Source organism: Vanacampus margaritifer, chromosome 11 (assembly GCF_051991255.1).
Source record: "Vanacampus margaritifer isolate UIUO_Vmar chromosome 11, RoL_Vmar_1.0, whole genome shotgun sequence".
In the NCBI taxonomy this organism is placed as follows: domain Eukaryota; kingdom Metazoa; phylum Chordata; class Actinopteri; order Syngnathiformes; family Syngnathidae; genus Vanacampus; species Vanacampus margaritifer.
The window spans coordinates 1,440,841-1,460,007 of record NC_135442.1 but is presented as its reverse complement, the minus strand read 5'-3'; the positions used below and the strand labels follow the sequence as shown (position 1 = coordinate 1,460,007).

Genomic DNA, 19,167 nt, shown 5'->3' with positions numbered 1-19,167 from the left:
AAGAAGACCCGGCCGGCACGCCCACGGATATTGGAAATGATGATCTTGCTTTATGAATACAATCATTAAATAGTGCACGAGCAGTCAGCACTGAGTTGCATATTGAAGCGGAGCAAAGTGCTATTAAGAACACATTCATGGCTATTTTCCTTTTTAAATAATTACTAATTTTGACCACTGGAGGGCGCACTGACAACTACTTAAATGTCACTCTGAAGTTGACAGCTCTGCGTGGTATCGATGCATTTGTTTCACAAGTTTCACAAGCAAAGTAAGCCGACTTCATGTCGAATACGGGGCCACCTTTGCACTGTGAAGAATAAATACACTTCTGCCAAAATGAAAACATCGTGTCCATATAGTTCAAGACCCTCATTATTGCAAAATGTCACTTAATAACTTGCTGGCTCAACAACTGCTTTCTGTTTCTGAAAAGTTCCCACTTCAGTTTTTATACTGTGATGAGTCCGTTGAGGCTGTCAAGATTTTTTAGATGGATGTGGAAATGTATGCAAATTTAAAATAATTTGTAGAGTTAAAAAAGTTTTGTTTTTTTAAATCAACATTACATATGATATCTCCAACCACTTTGTTCTGTCAATTGCACACGTGCCAATCAAAATAAAAAAAATGAATCATAATAATACTGTTGATATTGCAATCCTTTACTTCAGATAATAAGCGGGTAGATAATAATAAACTATAATATTTATCCAATTGTATTTATATGTAGCCTACAGAAGTGTGGAACTGCCAATATGGAGTCAACATTTTTGACGGGCAAATTCTGTACGTTTGTTTAAGCATATTTGCAAATACGTTTGAACGTATTTAAATACATTTTTGCAAGTACATTCGAAAGTACTTGTAGGCCAAATGCTAAAAAACTTAAAATGGGAAAAAATGCAGAATGAAAATCATGCACTATAGACATAATAATAAATAACGAAAAATTATGAAAATAAACAAATAAATACATAAATATTACAAATAAACAATGGTTACTTCCTTAATTTTTGAGTATATTGGTAGGCCAAATGTAAAAAAAAAAAGTGTTTTTTTTAAAAGACTTGCAGATGCACGTTAGAACGTACTTGCAAATACGTTTGAACGTATTTAAATATGTATTCGTGCGTATTTAAAGGTACAGTATATGCACCAAAAAACACATTGGAATTGCGGTTATTTATTGCTTATTAGGCCACCAAAAATGACAGTCAGGTCCACTTGAGATCAAATTGTGGGCGAAATGTGGACGCTGAACTGAAATTGTTGAACTGTTTCAAGAGATAAGCTCGGGCAAATACTCGCACCGTGTGCGGTTAACTCACATTTTCAGTTTAGCTGCTGATTTATTTGTGAGTTCACCGTCCTATTCATTGTCCATGAAGCCTTTGGTTGACCTGGAGGTTAACTAAGCGGTGTGCAAAGTCATGGGGCGGGATCAGGCTAGTGACTTCCTTGTTTGAAGCAGCGTTCGCTGTGTTATCGCATGTTCTTTTTTTTTCCGGGCTCCCGTGCAGTTGCTTTCGCTTCCATGTGGAAAATGGCTTAATTCCGCTCAAGCTTGACTTTTGTTGGCGGTGAAGCGCACACAGCAGACACTCGGCTGTGCTAATGCTGCTTCCCTGCATGTCTGAGAGGACAGCTCCAACCGTGTTGGCACTTTCAGATGCACTGGGAAGCTTTCACGAGAAAGATTTGGTCGTTTTAGCTGCCCGTGGCTCAAATCATCTGCGTTGGAAGATATTTACACATCAGGAAATTGGAATTAAAAATAATATCTGGTGATAGTTATAAAAAAAAAAAAAAAACGAATGTGAGATATGATCATTATTTCATCTTTTATTTTCAAAGGTGTACATCAGGGCAGGATTCCGAACCCACATTTTTTTTTCTATGTGAGCAAAAGACACACTGATGTGTGTTTTGTTGTTCTGGTGTATCCAATCACAAACACAAATTGGATTGTTTCTAGTAAATAGCGCAAATGCTGCAGGAAACAAGGAAAAAAGTGCTTGAGCAGCACTAACTGAGGCTACAGAGATCCCACTCCGCTATAGCGCCATCTGTGGTGGAAAATAAGCAATCGCAATGCTCAGAGTCACAAATTGAAGAAAGTTGCTAGCAAAGATATTGCGATCCAAAGCAGCAGGTTGGTGCGTCCACGCACGCACGCATGCACGCACGCACGCATGCATGCGCGTCCTTGTATTATTCAAGTTGCTCCGCCGCTGGAGGCTGCACGAGCGCCCAGTGACGTCACGAGCCGTGAGCGGAGGAGGAGGAAGAGGGAGGAGAAAGAAGAGGAAGAGGAGGAGGAGGAGGAGAGTGAGTAGTGACACTGTTGGTTGGATGTGCCCGGCGAGCAGGGGCGGGAGACACCGGACCGGACCGGACCGGACCGGAGAGGCTCGCTGGGTTTTGACCGCTGCCGCTGGGATCGTCGACCGGACGCCGTCCGTAAGTAAATGAGACGAGACCCGGGTTCACTTCCAGAGGTTGTGGCAAAAGATTAAAAAGTTGCAAGTTGACTGTTGCCGTCGCGCACAGTTTGTTGTGCACGTTTGTTGCTGAAAAGAAAAGCTCAAGCGGGGACCGCCTTGGCATAACGGGGGGGAAAGTTTGTTGCGCAAGTCCGGCAAAGGTGGAGGAGCTGCTTTTGTTGTTGTTGTTGTCTTTAAGTACATTGTAATAACGGCTTCGTGATTGTAATTTAGTTGAGTTACTCTCACTCTCTCTCCGTTCTGATTGCGTGTGTGCGCGCGCGCGTTTTCTTTTACCTTTTTGCATAATCTGCTCAGCGAGTTGAGTCTGTGCGATGAAAAAAACAAAACAACAAGGGCAGATCTGCATGCGCGTGCACCGTGCATGGAGCATTGCTGTCATTTTCAACCGAGCAGAGCCATCCTTTCTCCATTTGCGCCGATCCTCGTTAGCTTTTGGGGCAAACTGGAGCATATCCCAGCTGACCTTTGGTGAAAAGGGAGTGGGCAAACCCTGGATTGGTCGCCAGTCAATCGCAGGGCAAATAGACAAACAATCATTCACACTCACGTGCACACATGGACAATAGAGCCCTAAAAGACCCCAAGCGCGGGGAGGGGAGGGGAGATAGCATGAGTATAACATGCATATGCTGACCTGCACCAGCATCATCTGAAATAGGGTTGCTGTTGATGCGGTTCGAGCACGTCTGCATCACAGCTGAGAGTTTCTGGATTCAAATCGATTGCTTTACAGTACAGCGACTTGAGAAACGAGCTGCATTTGTTTCGCCTCTTCGCTCGTAGCTCAAAACGTTCCTATCTCAAATCATCTTTGACCATTGCAACGAATGGAAATGCCATTCATCTGTTGCAGTCTTAAAAAAAACGGCAATGTTTATTTATTTATATTTTTTTACACCTAAATTTCAAGTGTCATATCCAATATGGCTGCATTTACTGAACTTGACAATCTTGGCAGGACTCCACAACATAGCATACAAATTTTTAGAACAATTATCGCTCTATGCTTTTATTTATTACTGTTTATAAGTTGTATCTTCTTAATTCAACTCATATTGATATGATGTTTGTGTGACGTAAATGGTGGTTACTGTTTGTTTACCTTAAATGGTAATTGCTAGCGCGCTAATGCTAATCGGGTTTGCCTTCCGTTTTAGCATAGGCTAATTTTATGTGTGCATTAATGGCCTACATAAAGCTATCAATGAATAGGAATATCCACTCAAATCAACTCATGTTCAACCTTAGTAGATTAACAAAAATAAATAAATAGATAGATAAATAAAAATGGCTAAATTTATGAAAAAAATTGTGGGGTGGGGGCAGGTTACAATTATTCGTTAACTCAAAATAATTGGTAGGATAGTCGATTTGAAAAAGATTCGATAGTGACAGCCCTAGTTTAGATTGACAGCTGGTGGTTTGTGTTTTTTCAATGTTTATATGTGGGTGTGTTTGTGTCGCAGACTGGTGGACAGTGCATATAAAAAGTCTGCACACCCCTGTTGAAATTAAAAAAAATTCAGAATGAAGAATTTCTGTGCAACTCAACTTTTTAAAAAATTGAAAAGGGAAGTAAAAATAAACTGAGATGCGGTTGCAAAAATGTGCACACCGTCCTCTAATTGGGGATGTGGCTGTTTTCATAATGAATCAATCACATTCAAACCCATTGTTGTTCTTTTGCTACTGTGCGCCAACATACCATTCGGACCCATGGCCAAAAAGTTAGTCTGAGCTTTCATTGGACCAGAACAATAGTGTCTTAGAGATTTTCAGCTACCCGGTGTTAATGCAGCCGCAGCCCGATTATCCTGCTGACATCTTGACGGATTCCTTAAGTCAGATAAAGTGTTGATGTTTTCTGTTGCCGGCTTTTTTTCTTGAGTTTCTGCAAAGGCTTCATCCATCAACAAGATCACACGCTGACTGATAACATCGTCGCAAGGAGTCGGCGTTCACCGTTTCTTCACTGTCACCCAAAAGCTCGGTGGCGGCGGCTTCCGCGTTCCATCTTAAGCGGTTTGATGTCAGCTCAGTGAAGCCGACAGCACGCGCGGCGGGCAACATGAAAGCGCTTTTAATCGGCAAAGAGGTTGCATCTGTTGCTTGTGGAAAATGAAAACGGCAAGATTAGAGAGCGGCTGATTACTGCCTGCGCTGCCTCCGTCTAATCGTGATTTACGTCAAAACACAAAGGCTTGTAATAAGTTGAACGCCCACCCAAGTCTGGCCCAAGTGGAGATAATGAATATTTGTGAGCTGCCGGGCAAATTCTTAACTTGTCATCGAAATGATGCTGGCTCGCGCCATCAATTGTCAGGGGCAGTGCTGAGAAAAGCAACAAAAGCGTGCCAGCAGAAATCAGCGCTGGGCTGCTCGCTCGGCCGCTGACGTCGTGGCGGACATTTGCATGCGTGACACCTTCGCTGATTTGGGCCGGCTCGGCGCCGCTTTTCTGTGTATTTAACAAAGCTGTTGATTACATTGACCTCCTTTGTGTAGTGAGTTAATCTTAAACTCAAATCTCTGGAAATGGTAGCGGCACATTATTTGCACTTCCTAACAGGAATGACCTTTGACTTTTGTCGTTTGTGGGCTCAGCTTTGCGTCAGGTTGGCTTTCGGCCTAAAACCTTGACTCGACAGAGCGTCTCCTGAATGTTGAAAGGGTTTTCAAAACCCACGTGACCATTAGAAATCACGTCGTCCGTAGAGATCCGCACGTTGGCGGCCATTTTGGCAGCGCGGAAAACATGTCTGCCACTTTGAGTAAACAACGCCACACTTTACCCTGCGATTTCAGTGCCGATCACTTGGATTCAATGGATACATTTCAAATGATAGTTGATTAATCTGTCAATTCTTTTTTTAAATTAATTTACGAATCATATTTACAAAAAAATATCAGAATCTCTATCCCTTGAGATTGAAATTATTTCAAATTATGTTTTTATTATATTTTTTATTTAAATTATTATTAATATATGATTCAACATCGACAAGAGTATGAAAAACTTGAAAAATATATTTGACTGTACATTTAGAACAGCTTTAACATGCAATTAATTTGTGATAAAATACGATTAAAAATTGTAATGCATTGACAGCCCTAATAGAAAACACAATCCCCAAATTTGCTGATAGCTGCAGAAACCCTATAATATATTTGTGTAAAGGCAAAAGTTCTTCTTTCATTTGAATCTTGGCTCGGAATGATCTATCGTCAAAAACATGCTAATGCTAGCCAGTATTTGAGTCCCACAAAAGTCAGACTTTCTTTTCACGTCAACATTTCTATATCTTATTTCTGTTTGGATGTTCTCTTGTTTGAGCCACAAAAGATGTTAGTCATGCCGGTTCGTGTCACTTTTTACAAGACTATCAGAGATTCAGGTCAGTTTTTTGTGCTGCCATCTTTACAAGATCTCTTCAAAGTAAATCCCTGTTTCAACCTCGTCCAACATGTTCCACTCAAGCGTCCCGTTGTGGGTGCTAACAGACCGCTTTTGATGACTCTTTGACTTTATTAGTCATTGAAAAGGAGAACATCTTGTCAGCTTGAGACCGCAGACGACTGCGTGTGATGAACTGTTGGGAATCATTTGGATTTATGCTCAAGCATATCCTCGTCCTTAATGGCTCGAAATGTTTCAAGTGTGTACGTCGCAGCTTGAATGAGTTTGTTGGCTCGGAATTTCACGGGGACAAACAGGAGATGATATTTTCAAATGTAGCTGGTTTTTGCGCCACATGATGCCAAGCGGTTAGATATATATTCATTGTGCTAGCAGGCTGGCCACGAGAACACCAGAGTCTCAATCGTATTTTTGCCTGGAGTGATTTCGAGGTTGTTACCTGATCTTTTTTTCTTTTTTTTTTTTTTACCAGCACGGGCAGTTTATTCACGATGGCTAGTAAGACCTTTCCCCAAAGTACATTTTCCCTCTTTCCGCTGACCTTTCAAAAAAACGGTTTGATGTGTTTTAGTGGACCGGGCCCGGACGTGCTGCCTCCCAGCCTGCTTCTGCTGCCTTGCGTTGCCATTTCAAGTCATCTGTCATGGTCGCCCCTGCAGTCGGGCAGGAGCAGACAGTGATGGATGCTAATCACTTTGCCTGCCAGTCCATCCAACCTCGCAGCTCAAAACAGGCTTTTTCCCCACGCGGGCTAAAGACAACGCTGAATTTTTTTGTCATGTGACAACGGGTACTATAGTGCCAAGTTCATAATCACCTCGAAATGTCATTTTTATTTTATTCACTCTCTGATATGAATGACAGAAGTTATATTGACTGAAGTTTTTGAGCAGATTAGACGAGGGGGACCAGACATCCCGGTTGACTGGCACAGTCCCGCTTTGAACTTTGTGTCCCAGCGGATTTCGTCAGCCCCATTGTTTTGTCACACTTTTACACAGTTTTTTTTTTTTAGTCAATTGTTTAGGTATGTGCATGTCAATCACACGCTTGTCATAAGTCAAGTTTCCTTCCAAATGTTTCCAATTTTTTAAGCGAATTTACTGAAAATGCGCAAAACGGACATGCGACTTCTGCCTGTTAAGGGGACTCCGCCGCTGTAGGTGGCGCTATACACCGTAAAGATGTGATCCACCAGTAATTTAAAAAAAGAAGAAGAAGAACAGGAAGCGACTGCGCCGTGCGATGACGTCGTATGAGTTTGCTTTTGTACTTCTTGATAAAGCGTTTCTTTGCTGTTTTCCATCTAAAATAGCGTTAATATTCGCTTCTCTAATTGATTCTAAAAAAAATTCCGTTTCGTCATCCATCCAAACTGCGCTGTGATTGGTTGTTACCTGAGCAACATCGTTGTTATCTTCAGTCAATAACAAGTGGCAAAATGGCCGCCCCTGAGATGGATAAAAACGGCTGTATTTTGCTGCTTATTTTATATTCCACTAACACAATATTAATCAGAATGTCATATTTAGACTAGTGGGGCTGCATAGAATATATTATTGTCACATTTTTTGGGGGGTGTTGACAGTTATTCTCGCATATGGCTTGTTTTATGTGATGTTATTTTCCCTCAAGCCTAGACGGGCCTGATTTTCCTCCAAGTTTGTCATCCTGAAGCCAACCGTTCTTCTCCCTTGTGGAATTCGGCCTCTCTCTTTTTCTAATTTGTTATTTTTGTAGCAAAGTCATAAATATGCACTTAAAAGGGCCAAAGGGCCAACGCACATCACAGGCGGCAGCGTCTTAAAACAAAGTGTTGACATAAGCTGCACCCCCCCCCCCCCCCCCGCCCCGTGTGTGTTTAGTAGCTACATGCCATTCATAGCTACTTTTTCAACTCAAAGAAACACATGTGATTTTTGATTTTTTTATATTTTTTTTTACACAAGGGTCCATATTAAAGAAAAGTCTTTCTCAGCAGTTTTTTGGCTGCACTTTTCCAGCCCCGTAGTTAGTTTGAGCTGATTGCAGAAGTGGAAGGATCCTGACCTCCGCGTCGAGCCACTTCATCAAAACGAGCCTGAGGGAGCCTGAAAATGTGTTTGGCTTGCTTAGTTACTCGCAAGGCTATTTGTCTGTCACAAGCGTGACAGAGAAGGATCGGCCCCTCGCCAAGATTGTTTTGGCCCGGGTCCCATACATGCACCCGAGTGCAAAGCTGCGATGAGGTCCGTCCTTCTGCGTGAGTGGAATTCACTTCACGTTCTTTTCAATGACATTCGGGTGTGGGCCGTTTGTTCACCTTCTGACTGGACTGACATATCAAAGCGGTGGTTCTGCCCGGAACATTTCATTTCATCATTTCTGGTTTGTGGTTGAAACATGAAATACAATTTGAATATTGACTTGAGCTACAAGTGAGGGAAGTTACAATCTGGACACGTTTGTCAAGTCAGTCCATCGTAACTCGGTCTTGTGGCGAGTCCATTTGCGTTCTTACAAGAATGAGGCAGCACATCGCGTCAAACCCTTCTGTATTAACCGCCTCCAACGTATGCAAAAAAAAAAAAAAACGATATTCCATGAGGCCATACTAACTCAAAACAGCGGCCAACCAACAAATGCTTTACGGCTTAAAAATCTTAATAGGCCTACTTTTTTCCGCTCAATCAAACAATAACCATTTCTTTTAGTGTCCACATAAAAGCAAGTCGTCAGCTGCTCAAACCCTTTTCAATTCAGTCCCTCTGAAAAGCTTTGCCGTGGCCTACTTGACGAAAATGCCTTTGGCCAAATAAGCTTAATCATTCTTTGGAATCAACTTTCGAAAGAAAATCCTTGACTTAGCAGGCGTGAAGGCCGCGGCTGCTTTTAAGCGTAATGATTGACACAAGTGACCAGTCAGTTGGCGTGTGCGTGATGGTTCATGTATTAACGGACCAATTTCTGCCATGCGCAATGACCGAGCGGACAGGAATTGACTTTGCAGAGCTTAAAGAGAAATGAGGAACAAAATCACGGCCGATTTTAAAAAGCCTTTTTTTCTGCCTACAAAAAAAGAATATCTGAAGAAAAGACCTCGTCACGAGTGTTTTTTCTAAACTGAACAGGAAGTCTAACATTTTGGTTTGAAGGAGCGATATTTGGTGAATTCAAGGCTTGTACTTTGACAAAGTCCTCCTGTTCACCAAAGCCAGTCGGAACCCGTTGTCACAGAAATGAGTGAGGCTCATTTGCAAAGTCTCACAACATTACGAAAAAGGGGATTTGCTGTGGTAGAAGGCAAGGTTATTATTGTTCGCCAAAATGAACAAAATAGCTACAATTAAAATGGAAAAAACATTTTTTGTTAATCAAATCAAATAAAAAGTACCTGAAACTAAATTTTACATTCATAAAGCAAACTAAAAGTAAGTTCAACTATAGCGAAAATGGCCTTCGTTTTTGTCTGTTTTGCTTAATTTTATACATCAATTTTCATGGTTCATTTAAAAAAAAAAAATTTTGTTATTGCTGTACATACATACAAAAGAAGGAAGCTTAAACAGTTGCTTGAGAATTGTTTACTTTATAACATTTTTCACTTAAAAAAAAACATGAATACTAAAAAGATAAAACTAATACCAATACTAAAACTAATAATACTTAACTAAAATACAGCATTTTTTAAAAAAGAATCTAATAAAAAAACTAACAAATCTGCTCTAAAAACTAACTGAATAAAAAAAAACAACAATGAAAAATCCAAAAGTATTACAACACCGTCACAGGTCAGCGCCAACTCTCCCTTTTTAGAAATTGTGAGATGGTTCGATCTGTGTGAGTCATCAACTATTATTCACCGTTTTGTAAAAGGATCAAGAGCAAAAAAAAAGTGTGATTGTGACAAACACAAGCAGTCGCGTCTTTCTCGATTGACCATATCTTTATTTTGAGGCATCCAGTAGGTCAGTCAGGTTGGGTCATGTGACGTTGCGATGGCGACGCTCGGCGGTCGCCTAGAAAAGAGGAGCGCGCCATTCTTTTCTTTTCACTCATAAGATTCTTTTGTACCCGTTCCATGAAGGACGGCCTTGTCGTTGCAACAATGCGCTTGCTTGTGTGTGCTCAACTGTCAGTTTGGCAACAGGATGAAATAAACCAGTTGCTGTAATGATGCGACGTGTCCACACAATATCGTGTAGCAAGGACACGTCGCCATCGTCAAATGTTTGCTCGCTGAAATGTTTCATAGGTCGGAAAATAAATGTCAGGCTGCTGTAGTTCATTCGCACGTATACATGAGATCGTCTATTTCGCTCCTCACAGATGGTTTCCATCTACAAAATTTCATTTCCTCAAAAACGGGGATTGATTGCTGAAATGCGCCGAGGAGCAAAAAGTTGATTCAAATATACTTCGAGCATCCACTTTGGTTTTTCCAGCTGCGAACAATCAAGACGTATAGCTTAGCTCCAGCATGTAGCATCCTGGAAGTGCCAGATAAGAGAAGCAGGACTTGCAGACCAAACCTTGCCGGCAGCACAACAGCCTACCTAAAAAAAAAAATAAAAAAAAAAAAAGTGAGATTGTTTAAAATGGCTGCAAGGTTTTTCAAAAGCACCCGATCTTCGTGGCACATTAGTGCTGTCACGCCGCATTCACTAGCGCAGATACCAAGGGTGCACGTTTCATTTGATGTGGCGCTTCTCTCTGTGATGATGACGGTTCGGGTTCCAGGGTGTGACAACATTCACAAACAAGAAAGAATCCGAGGAGATCTCCCCCACTCAATTTGAAATCACTCCGTTTCAAGCGGGTCGCCGCCGTCCTCACCCACCACATTCGACATGTGCTCTTGTTACCATGGCAACCAGGCGTTGCACCCAGGCAGACGCATACTTCTTCTTAAACAGCCCAAAGTCTAAAGAGAAAGAGAGTCAGGGAAAAAAAAGAAAAAGCAAGGTATTTTCACTCGTGGGGGCAGCACTTCATCACCAAGCTGCCAAATTACACGCATGTAGCAAATCCACTGTTGGCGCTTTGCCAAACACAATTAAACTCCGCCCCCACATCAGCATTTGAGTAAGTGCTGCTTATCAGAGGCTCGGTAATGGCAATATGTGCTAATGTTGCAGGTCTGCTTACCTTTGGGCTTTTACATAGTAGAGGTTTTTACATTTTCGGAATTGTAACTACAAAACACCAGACATCACGTGGGGGAAATATTAACCAATAAATTGTGGCCTCAATATGTACACAACGTGCTAATGTTTGCTTACAAAATGCCCATTTGTTGCTAGAAAGGAGGTAAAAAAAAAAAAAACACACAAAATACAAATCGGGCACACCTTCTTTAGAAATTGTGAGGTCGAGCTACTTTGCGTATCGCTGTTTTCTAGCAAAGGGGCGCTCGTTTTGCTTACCCAGACGTTCCAAATTGTTGATGGCAATGATACAAATGAGTATTTTGTGCACACTTTATGCCTACTTTGTGGCATCAAAATAGCATTTTGTGGCCACAAATGAGCATCATGTGCTCATGTCGTATCTAAATGATGGCCGCAGATTACTTTGATTTACTCGGTTGTTTAAATTCCTAGCAGATGTGTGGGCAGGCACTCCAGAGACCAAAACTATTCGTACACAAGTTGTTAAAAGGTCAAATTCCTGAAACGGATGCTGTTGATGGCGAGGTATCCAACTGCTTGCCATGCAGTCAGTTCCTGGTGTTCCTCCTGATGGTTTGTTTGCTTCTGTCTATTTCCGTTCCCTTCCTCCAACCTCCTTCGGCCTCTCCTGTTCCGCTTCACGCCGAGTTCTGCCGTTATTGCTTCCTTATTCCCCATACGGACTCCCCGGAGGCGGGCTCCCCACTCGCGGAATTTGCTTCTCGGCACGACAATCTCACATGCCGCACAGGATTTGTTGTGCATCATAAATAATTAGTTGCAAGATTAATTTGAACAAAAGCTGCAGCAAGAGAATCCAGAAGAGAATAGAGAATCTGTTTTCTTCGACGGGGGTGTTTTGTGATGTCAAATTGTGCAGCTATACTTCAATAACTGGCAGTAGATCAGTGAGAGGATGTGGGGTCGGACACGTTAATTGGACGACCAGTCACTTTTATGCCTCGCAGGTTTCAGGGTCAGTCACACAATTCAGGTAAAACGTGCAACCGGATTGTGTATTTTAAAGCACAGCAGCAAGGACAGGATGCAGAATTGAATTCTTTAACTCAAATTTAATGCAACACGGTACAAATTTGGCAGGTTCAGTGCATCACAGATTTTTTTTTAAATCCTACTTTATTGTCGAGATGGACCCATATGTTTTTTTCAGGGCCGATACCCATGCTGATTATTAGTAGTCAAGGAAGCCGATAACCGATATTTGAAGCCGAGAAAAAATATTGGCGTCAAATCTCTTAAAAATACAAGATGCATTATTGCTTATCAAACACATTTTCAGACTTTTCAAAATGTCAAAATGTTTTTGTTTTTTTGTTTTGTCTTAGGCAATAGACTTCAATTTAAATTTCCCCAAAAAATTCAGGGACTCCCAAAGTTATCAGCATGTCAAAAAAACGTAAAAAAAAATTGGGGGAAATAAGTAAATACTTTAGTTCTCTATAGTTTTCTACAGTAAATATTTATTTTTTCCAAAATGTTAAAATACCTGAAATCTTAAAATTTCACATTTCTTTGTATTAATGTCGAAAAAGAGAAAAGGTTCAGAGGTTTCCCAGAGTCAGCAGCATATCTTTAAATTTAAATTTAAATAATGAGTTCCCTGAGATTGAAATGGTTTTAACTTGACTTTTTTTTCGGCTGCCATATTTTGAAAAAAGGTCGATACCGAAATTCGACAAAATGCCTAATATCAGCGCCGATAATCGTCTATCCCTACTTTATTATGGATTATTCGCTATATCACATAATTTAGTGGCGATAACTTTTCTACATGGACTGTTACTGCTGCCTCACGTAGCAACAAGCACAAGTGATTTAAAGATGGAGAATGTCCAGCGTTTGGGATCATTTCACACTTAATAAAAGAAGCTAAAGTGCTATTTGCTTAGCAATCTCAAACTGTTGCCGCCAGCATCAACACGTCATACTGAATATATTCTTACTCAAATGAAAAAAATAGAATGAATTATGCTGACATTGTAGAATTTGGCGCCTGCTCCCAGGCTAGGAGCTAGCCGCTAGCCGCTAGCCGCTAGCCGCTAAGCGAGTGCCGCAGAAAGCATCCGTTGGACTTCTTTTCAAAACAGTTGAAGAGGCGGAAATGGCTCTGACTGCACTTTGTACTGATCAGTTTTTTTTCTCTCTTTCTTTTAACAAACCAGGCATAATCAAATGTGCTGTTTTAGCAGAAAATACAATTTGATGCTATGCGCAGTTTCAATTTAGGAGAAAAACATGATTATCTAAAAATTAAAAAAAAAAAATTTTTGGGAAATTCTGTTAAAATCCCTTTTATTTGTTGGCATTTGTGATGGAGCGTATGACTGGGCGCACTCAGAGGTCGCGCGCAAGTCGTGACGTGAAGCTAATGCTACTTGAAAGATGTCCAGTCGTAATATGATGTGATTAATAGTTTCATTAAAAATGGTCTCGGGAGGAAGTTGATGGACTCATTAAGCAAGCAAGACGATCGGGCTTGACGTCTCATAATCAACGTGGCTATCAATGAACCCCCTTGAAAGGTGAGGCGCACTGCTGAGGTGTGCACACGACGCCTTCTTGTCATAAATCTCGCCTACGCACACAAAAAAATAAAAATGCTGCTCAGTACTGAGATGCAGGGATTTCTTCACTTCTCTTCTTTGGAGTGTGTTGAGGAAGAAGAAAAAAAACATCTGACTGCAACTTTGAAGTAGCACCTGACCCAGTTAACACACGAGCAGATTCATGATATTTTCTATCATGTGGAGCTTGCGAAGAGCGAGCAAGTAGGCAGTTGCAACTTAGGGATTTGTGTTTCCACAAAGAGTGCATTTCCGTTTTGGCAAAATGTATTGACTTCAAAATATCTACATGAAGTCAGCTCTCATGCGGCTGGTGGCGTTCAACAGAAAACCCCCAAGTGAGTCCAAGCCGGCAAAAGATCCTCACAGCCACAATCCTCGGCGCCAAATATAAACCAATAGAAATAAAGGCAGGATAAACGGAGGTGGCTCTCACCGGCACCCTGGCAACCGCCTGATAGACACGGGTCACACTGGTCATCTTTATTCATTCGCTCCGTAGCTAAATCTTGCTTGAGTTTTCAAATCTTCAAATATTTTCTATTGTAAAAAAAAAACTCCACAGCAATAGAAAATCAGGCATTTAACAGCTTTGGTCATATTATGTGTTATGTCAACACAGAGCATCACGCACATTCAATTCTGTCCCACCGTGGACCCAGAGTCCTTTAAGGCAGACATTTCACGTGGTCTCACAAAAAAACGAAGAAGAACAAACGCGTGCTTGTTAGGGATGTGACGATAACGTCAATATTGCGATATAAAAATTGCCACGATGTCATCGTCGTCATGCTTCGGTATGAACTCATTTTCTCCCCAAAACGTTTAAAACGTTCTATTTTCAATATTGCCGTGGTCCCAAAAATGTATGAATGAAGCGGCTGTCTGTGTGTATATTAAAATCTCAAATCAGCCGACAGATGAATAATTTCGCCAAAGTCAATTGACGTCGTTAATTGAGATGTGACACGTAAGCCAATCGATCGTATGCGCTTTAATGCAATCACACGAGAAAGTCGTCCTGCTGCAGTGCTCGTTTCGTCTCCCGCAGGCCGGACGACGCTAAGTGATTTTTCTTGCCTCCTGCTGCCTGCAGCGGATGCAGCACTCACGAGAGCCTTTAGATTCGCGAGGCATCGTAAAGAAAAGCTCCACATCAACAGTTAAGGCCGCCTCCCCTCGGCTCAGCCTGCAAATCAGTCTTTGGAGGTGCGCGATTGTTTTCTCCTCAGGCTTCAGATGACGGCTGTGAGAACTCCATCTTTGTTAATGCGGGAAAAAAAAGACAGCGGCCGCGATGGGAGCCTTTTTGACCACACGCAACCTCCGTCTCGTATCGTCTGCCGTCTGCGCGATGCCCTGCAAACTGGAGTGATGGGAGATTTTTTATTCTTGCTTGTATGCGACGCCTGGAAATTGAAAGACGGATCGGCCTGTCGGTGACATTTATACCTCGGAGGACCCGCTTCAGATTGCCACACAACATTTCCACCGCAGACTAATAAGACAGGAAATGCATCACCGCCACGCGGGACTTCAATCTTCTGGGAAACGGTTTTCGATGGATGGAAATGTTTTGGGACATTAAACTCAAGTCAACACAAAACAAACCTGAAAATAAAGCCCGTCGTGGCTTCATTATTCGAAGTTTATTCACAACTGCCAGAGACGGTGAAATGTGGCTTGGGGCGTGAAGTGAAATATGGAAGTAGATTTAGGCCGTAAATGGGGGCCATCAAAAGCCTTCGTCAAAATTAACGAGTTTGTCACAATGATTGAAGTCGCATTTATATTGCTTGGGAATCCGAGGCGATTGCGAGTGTAAATTCTGACTTTGTGTCAACCCGCGGACAGCCGGCGTTACTTTTCCTCTGTCGGAGGACGAATTAAAGAAAGTTGAAGTACAATGAAGAAAGCCTTTTCAACTGTGGACACAATCAAGGTGGGAGAAAATGTCAGGAAGAGCCCAAAATGAACTATAACCTCTGACAGGTCAACTTCATTTGAGCTTTTCTAACTTTCGGAATGTTCAATTGTTCAAACATTGAACAGTTGAAAAGTTTAGAGAAGGTAAAAGTGTCAAATCAGGTCCAGAAAGTCAAAACCCTGCCACAGTTTGGCTTTAGCCTCGACTCAATCCGCACCCGGACCACTTGTGGCAGAAGCCAAACGGTGGCAGGGTTTTTATGATCTGAACCTGGATTTGACCCCTCTGATCAAAGGTCAAGCTAAGTTTTTAAGCATTCAGGATCATCTGAAAATTTTGGCCGAAAACCCAGTATCCCTAAAAAAAAAACAATTATCAAATGGATGGAGGTTTTCAGGGAAGATCAATCATTGCCACTCAAGTTTTTCAGTTGAATCTCGAAATGTAAAATATCAAATCTGACTCACCAAAAACAAACGTCAATCAGTAAATGTTTGATTGCAGGCTCCCAAGTCCAATTTTTCGGCGACTCAAGTGAATGAGGCCAAACGGCCAATCAGCTCCAGTGACACTGAGCGACCCTTTCCTGGCGGGTTCGCCACTAAATTTGGTCTCGAAAGTCGTCAACAAGCTCTTCATTCAATTTCAAAATTCTGCTCTTTGGAGGTGAAAGATGCCCTTTAGCTGTAACGCATTTGTGCTTTACGGGCTGAAAGCGCAAGTGCACGTTCACTTACATGCGTCACTAAAAGGTCAGGTCGCCCCCACCCCTCCCCCCAATGGCGAGATATTCTGTGACAAGAATTTCTGACCTCAGAAAGATCCGAAACAATAAACGCGCTGAATTTCAGCGTTGCGGTTGCATTTTCCAAATGAATGCAGCACTACTACTGTACTCTTAACTGCACTGACACTTAAGCCAATTAGTTTCCCGCTACAAACAGTAGATCACGCTCGCTCTTTGCCGTTTCCGTCTCACACTTTGACAGGGACTACGTCAAGCACAGATTTATGGCGCCACATCACTGCCTTGCTTTTTCTCCGACTTCGCTGTACAGTAGATCGCTTCACCTTGGATTCTTCATTTATGCTTGCTTGTTGTTGCGAACGGCTGCATTTTGTTGAAATCAAATTGCCTGGGAGCCTTTTAGCTTTAAGCTGTATGGTGAATTTCAAACTTGCATGTTTTTTCGTTTTTATTCTAGACTAGTCCATTTGACCCAGAACATAACCGGAGGCTTAAAAAGGCTTCATAAGAGTCTTTTGTTCCCCTTCATAGGTATCACCCTAATATATAAATAAATAAATATATAAACAACAACAAATAATCATCAACATGCTTTTGTGTTGCTGTTTTGTGCATTTTGATCGACCTTCCTCCATTTTGTGACAGCAGGTTTGCGGCCAACCACAGGGAAGAGAATTGATTAGATGAGAGGTGTCGAAGCAACTTGTGAAAACACCTTTGTTCTCACCCAGGTTTCATTTTCTCTCAACGGGGGCGGGTTTAAACCTCGCAGCCATCGGCCACTTAGCCTCCAGCCAACATGCCTCATGCCAGCTCGCAGCTTCACCAGCTAGCATCCAGCTAGCATCAGCAATCGGCTGAGTTGCAGCCACCTGGCCATTTCCTACAGCTTGGACTCGCACCCAAAACCTGCTGTCGTGTTATAGAATGAACACGTATTGGCTACTAATTGAGTTTTTTTTCCGCAAAAAGCGACATAAATGAAAAATCCAATTTGATCTTAACGGTAAACATTGTGCACTTACGTAGCGCTTTATCGACACCATACGTGTCCAAAGTGCTTTACAAAGTCTCACGCTTTCACTTATTTGAAGTTGTATCGATGTTCACCTACGGAAAGGTTTTCCTTTTTAATTTAAAATAGCTTACTTCAACTTTTAGGATCATTCACAATATCCTGGTCAACAGTAGAATCCAGGGTGCTTTTCTTGCTTTGGTCCAGTAAATCCATTTTGATTGTGTCATAACAGCTAGCTAGCACTAAGCTAGCAATAAGCTAGCACTAAGCTAGCACTAAGCTAGCACTAAGCTAACCCGGCGTCTCTGTTCCTGCGTCCACAACCCAAATCAACAATTTTGACTTGTACTTGATGAGTTGATTTTGAAACTGCAGCGTTTCATTGTGGATTCATATTTACTAGACTCCTTTCATTTACATATTTTTACATACATTTTTATTTTATATATTTAATTTACGTTCATTCATAGTGAGTGGATAAAAAAGGAGAACGATTTTTTTTCATTTCACATTAAATGAAAAAACAGTTGGCATTTACCATGTTGACATTTTCGATGACAAAACCCAGAGGAGGCATTTTGAAGGCCTCCTAAATTGACTGAAAATCTCGACAGCATTGTGTTGTAAAACAGGCATTGTCTGACTTAGAAAAGGGAGACACCGATCCAGCCGTGGCTTTTAGAGCTCATTCATTTTGGACACGATTCTTGTCTGAGCCTGTTGCTGTGAAACGCGGCGCTGTTGTGTTTGCTTGACCGCTGATGGCAGCATCTTTTTACGTCCTCCAGATTCCTGCTGCTGAGAGACGTGTACCGTTGTATCATATATTGGATTATCTTGTGGAAACTACCAAAAGAAAAAAAAACTGTGCAGTCCATGCACTATTGATTTTACCTGTGGAAAACTTTGGCTACTGATTAATTTCATTAATCAACTGTCAGTAAAAGATTGCTTGTTTAACGTATTTCTTATTGAGACAAGATGGCAGGCTCCAAACCTTCTTGGATATTTCCCATTGGCTTGTCCACCCACAAACACATGCACACGCCCAGCAAGAAGTCCAAATAATTGCACCCGGAAATGTGTGTACATGTGTAAACATGCTGAAATCAAAACGTCCCCAGCTGAATTGCAATGAAAGGATCGGCGTCCGTGGAACGAATTTGCCACCTTTTATTATTAGCTTCACTGCTAACAATCAAAGATTCTCTTTCTGTCTCAATTCCAGCCCCCACAAATGTTCCAGTTGACTCATTTCAGGACATTAATGATGAATCTTTTGAAACTTTTCAAACCGAAATGGTAAACATCGGTTTAATGCAATATCACCGCAATCGAATACGACATAGCTCACAGTCTTTGTATATTTTTCCAGCTATTATCTTCAAAGTGGAATAACAATACAAATCTTTGAATTCACTTTAAGAAGTCAAGACAGAAACTTTAACTCATGCATAAAATCTCTACTAATGTAAAAAATACTGAAAATCCACGAAGCCCTACAAATGCTCTAAATGACTTTTTGTTTTCATTCAAAATATTTTCCCACTTTTCCACGAGTTGCGCTTTTGACGATGTGGCAAGGAATTCGCCCATTTGCTTGGCTGGCCACACCTGTGCATACACATTACAAATATGGAATAATACAGACAAGAATAAAGAAAAACAAGCAAACGAAAGTGTGAACCGACAAGGCCACATCCGCACACTCGCAGGTTTGAAATGCGCTCTCATGCGCAGATGCGCGCCAACAAAAACACAGCCACACCCAAAAACCCTGACTAAGCGTCTGAGCCTCGATGGACACACAC

At 41.6% G+C, this 19,167-nt stretch overlaps 1 protein-coding gene across 3 annotated transcripts in view; it reads left to right on the top strand.

Moving 5' to 3' along the window:
- Positions 1-2,321: 2,321 nt before the first annotated feature.
- gulp1a (GULP PTB domain containing engulfment adaptor 1a) overlaps positions 2,322-19,167 on the top strand; it is a 33,962-nt gene continuing 17,116 nt past the window's right edge. For all 3 annotated transcript variants that reach the window (XM_077580860.1, XM_077580858.1, XM_077580859.1), the window contains exon 1: positions 2,322-2,463. In XM_077580860.1, the coding sequence (XP_077436986.1) occupies positions 2,356-2,463 (108 nt within the window). In that variant the 5' untranslated portion in view covers positions 2,322-2,355. The remainder of the gene's footprint in view (positions 2,464-19,167) is intronic.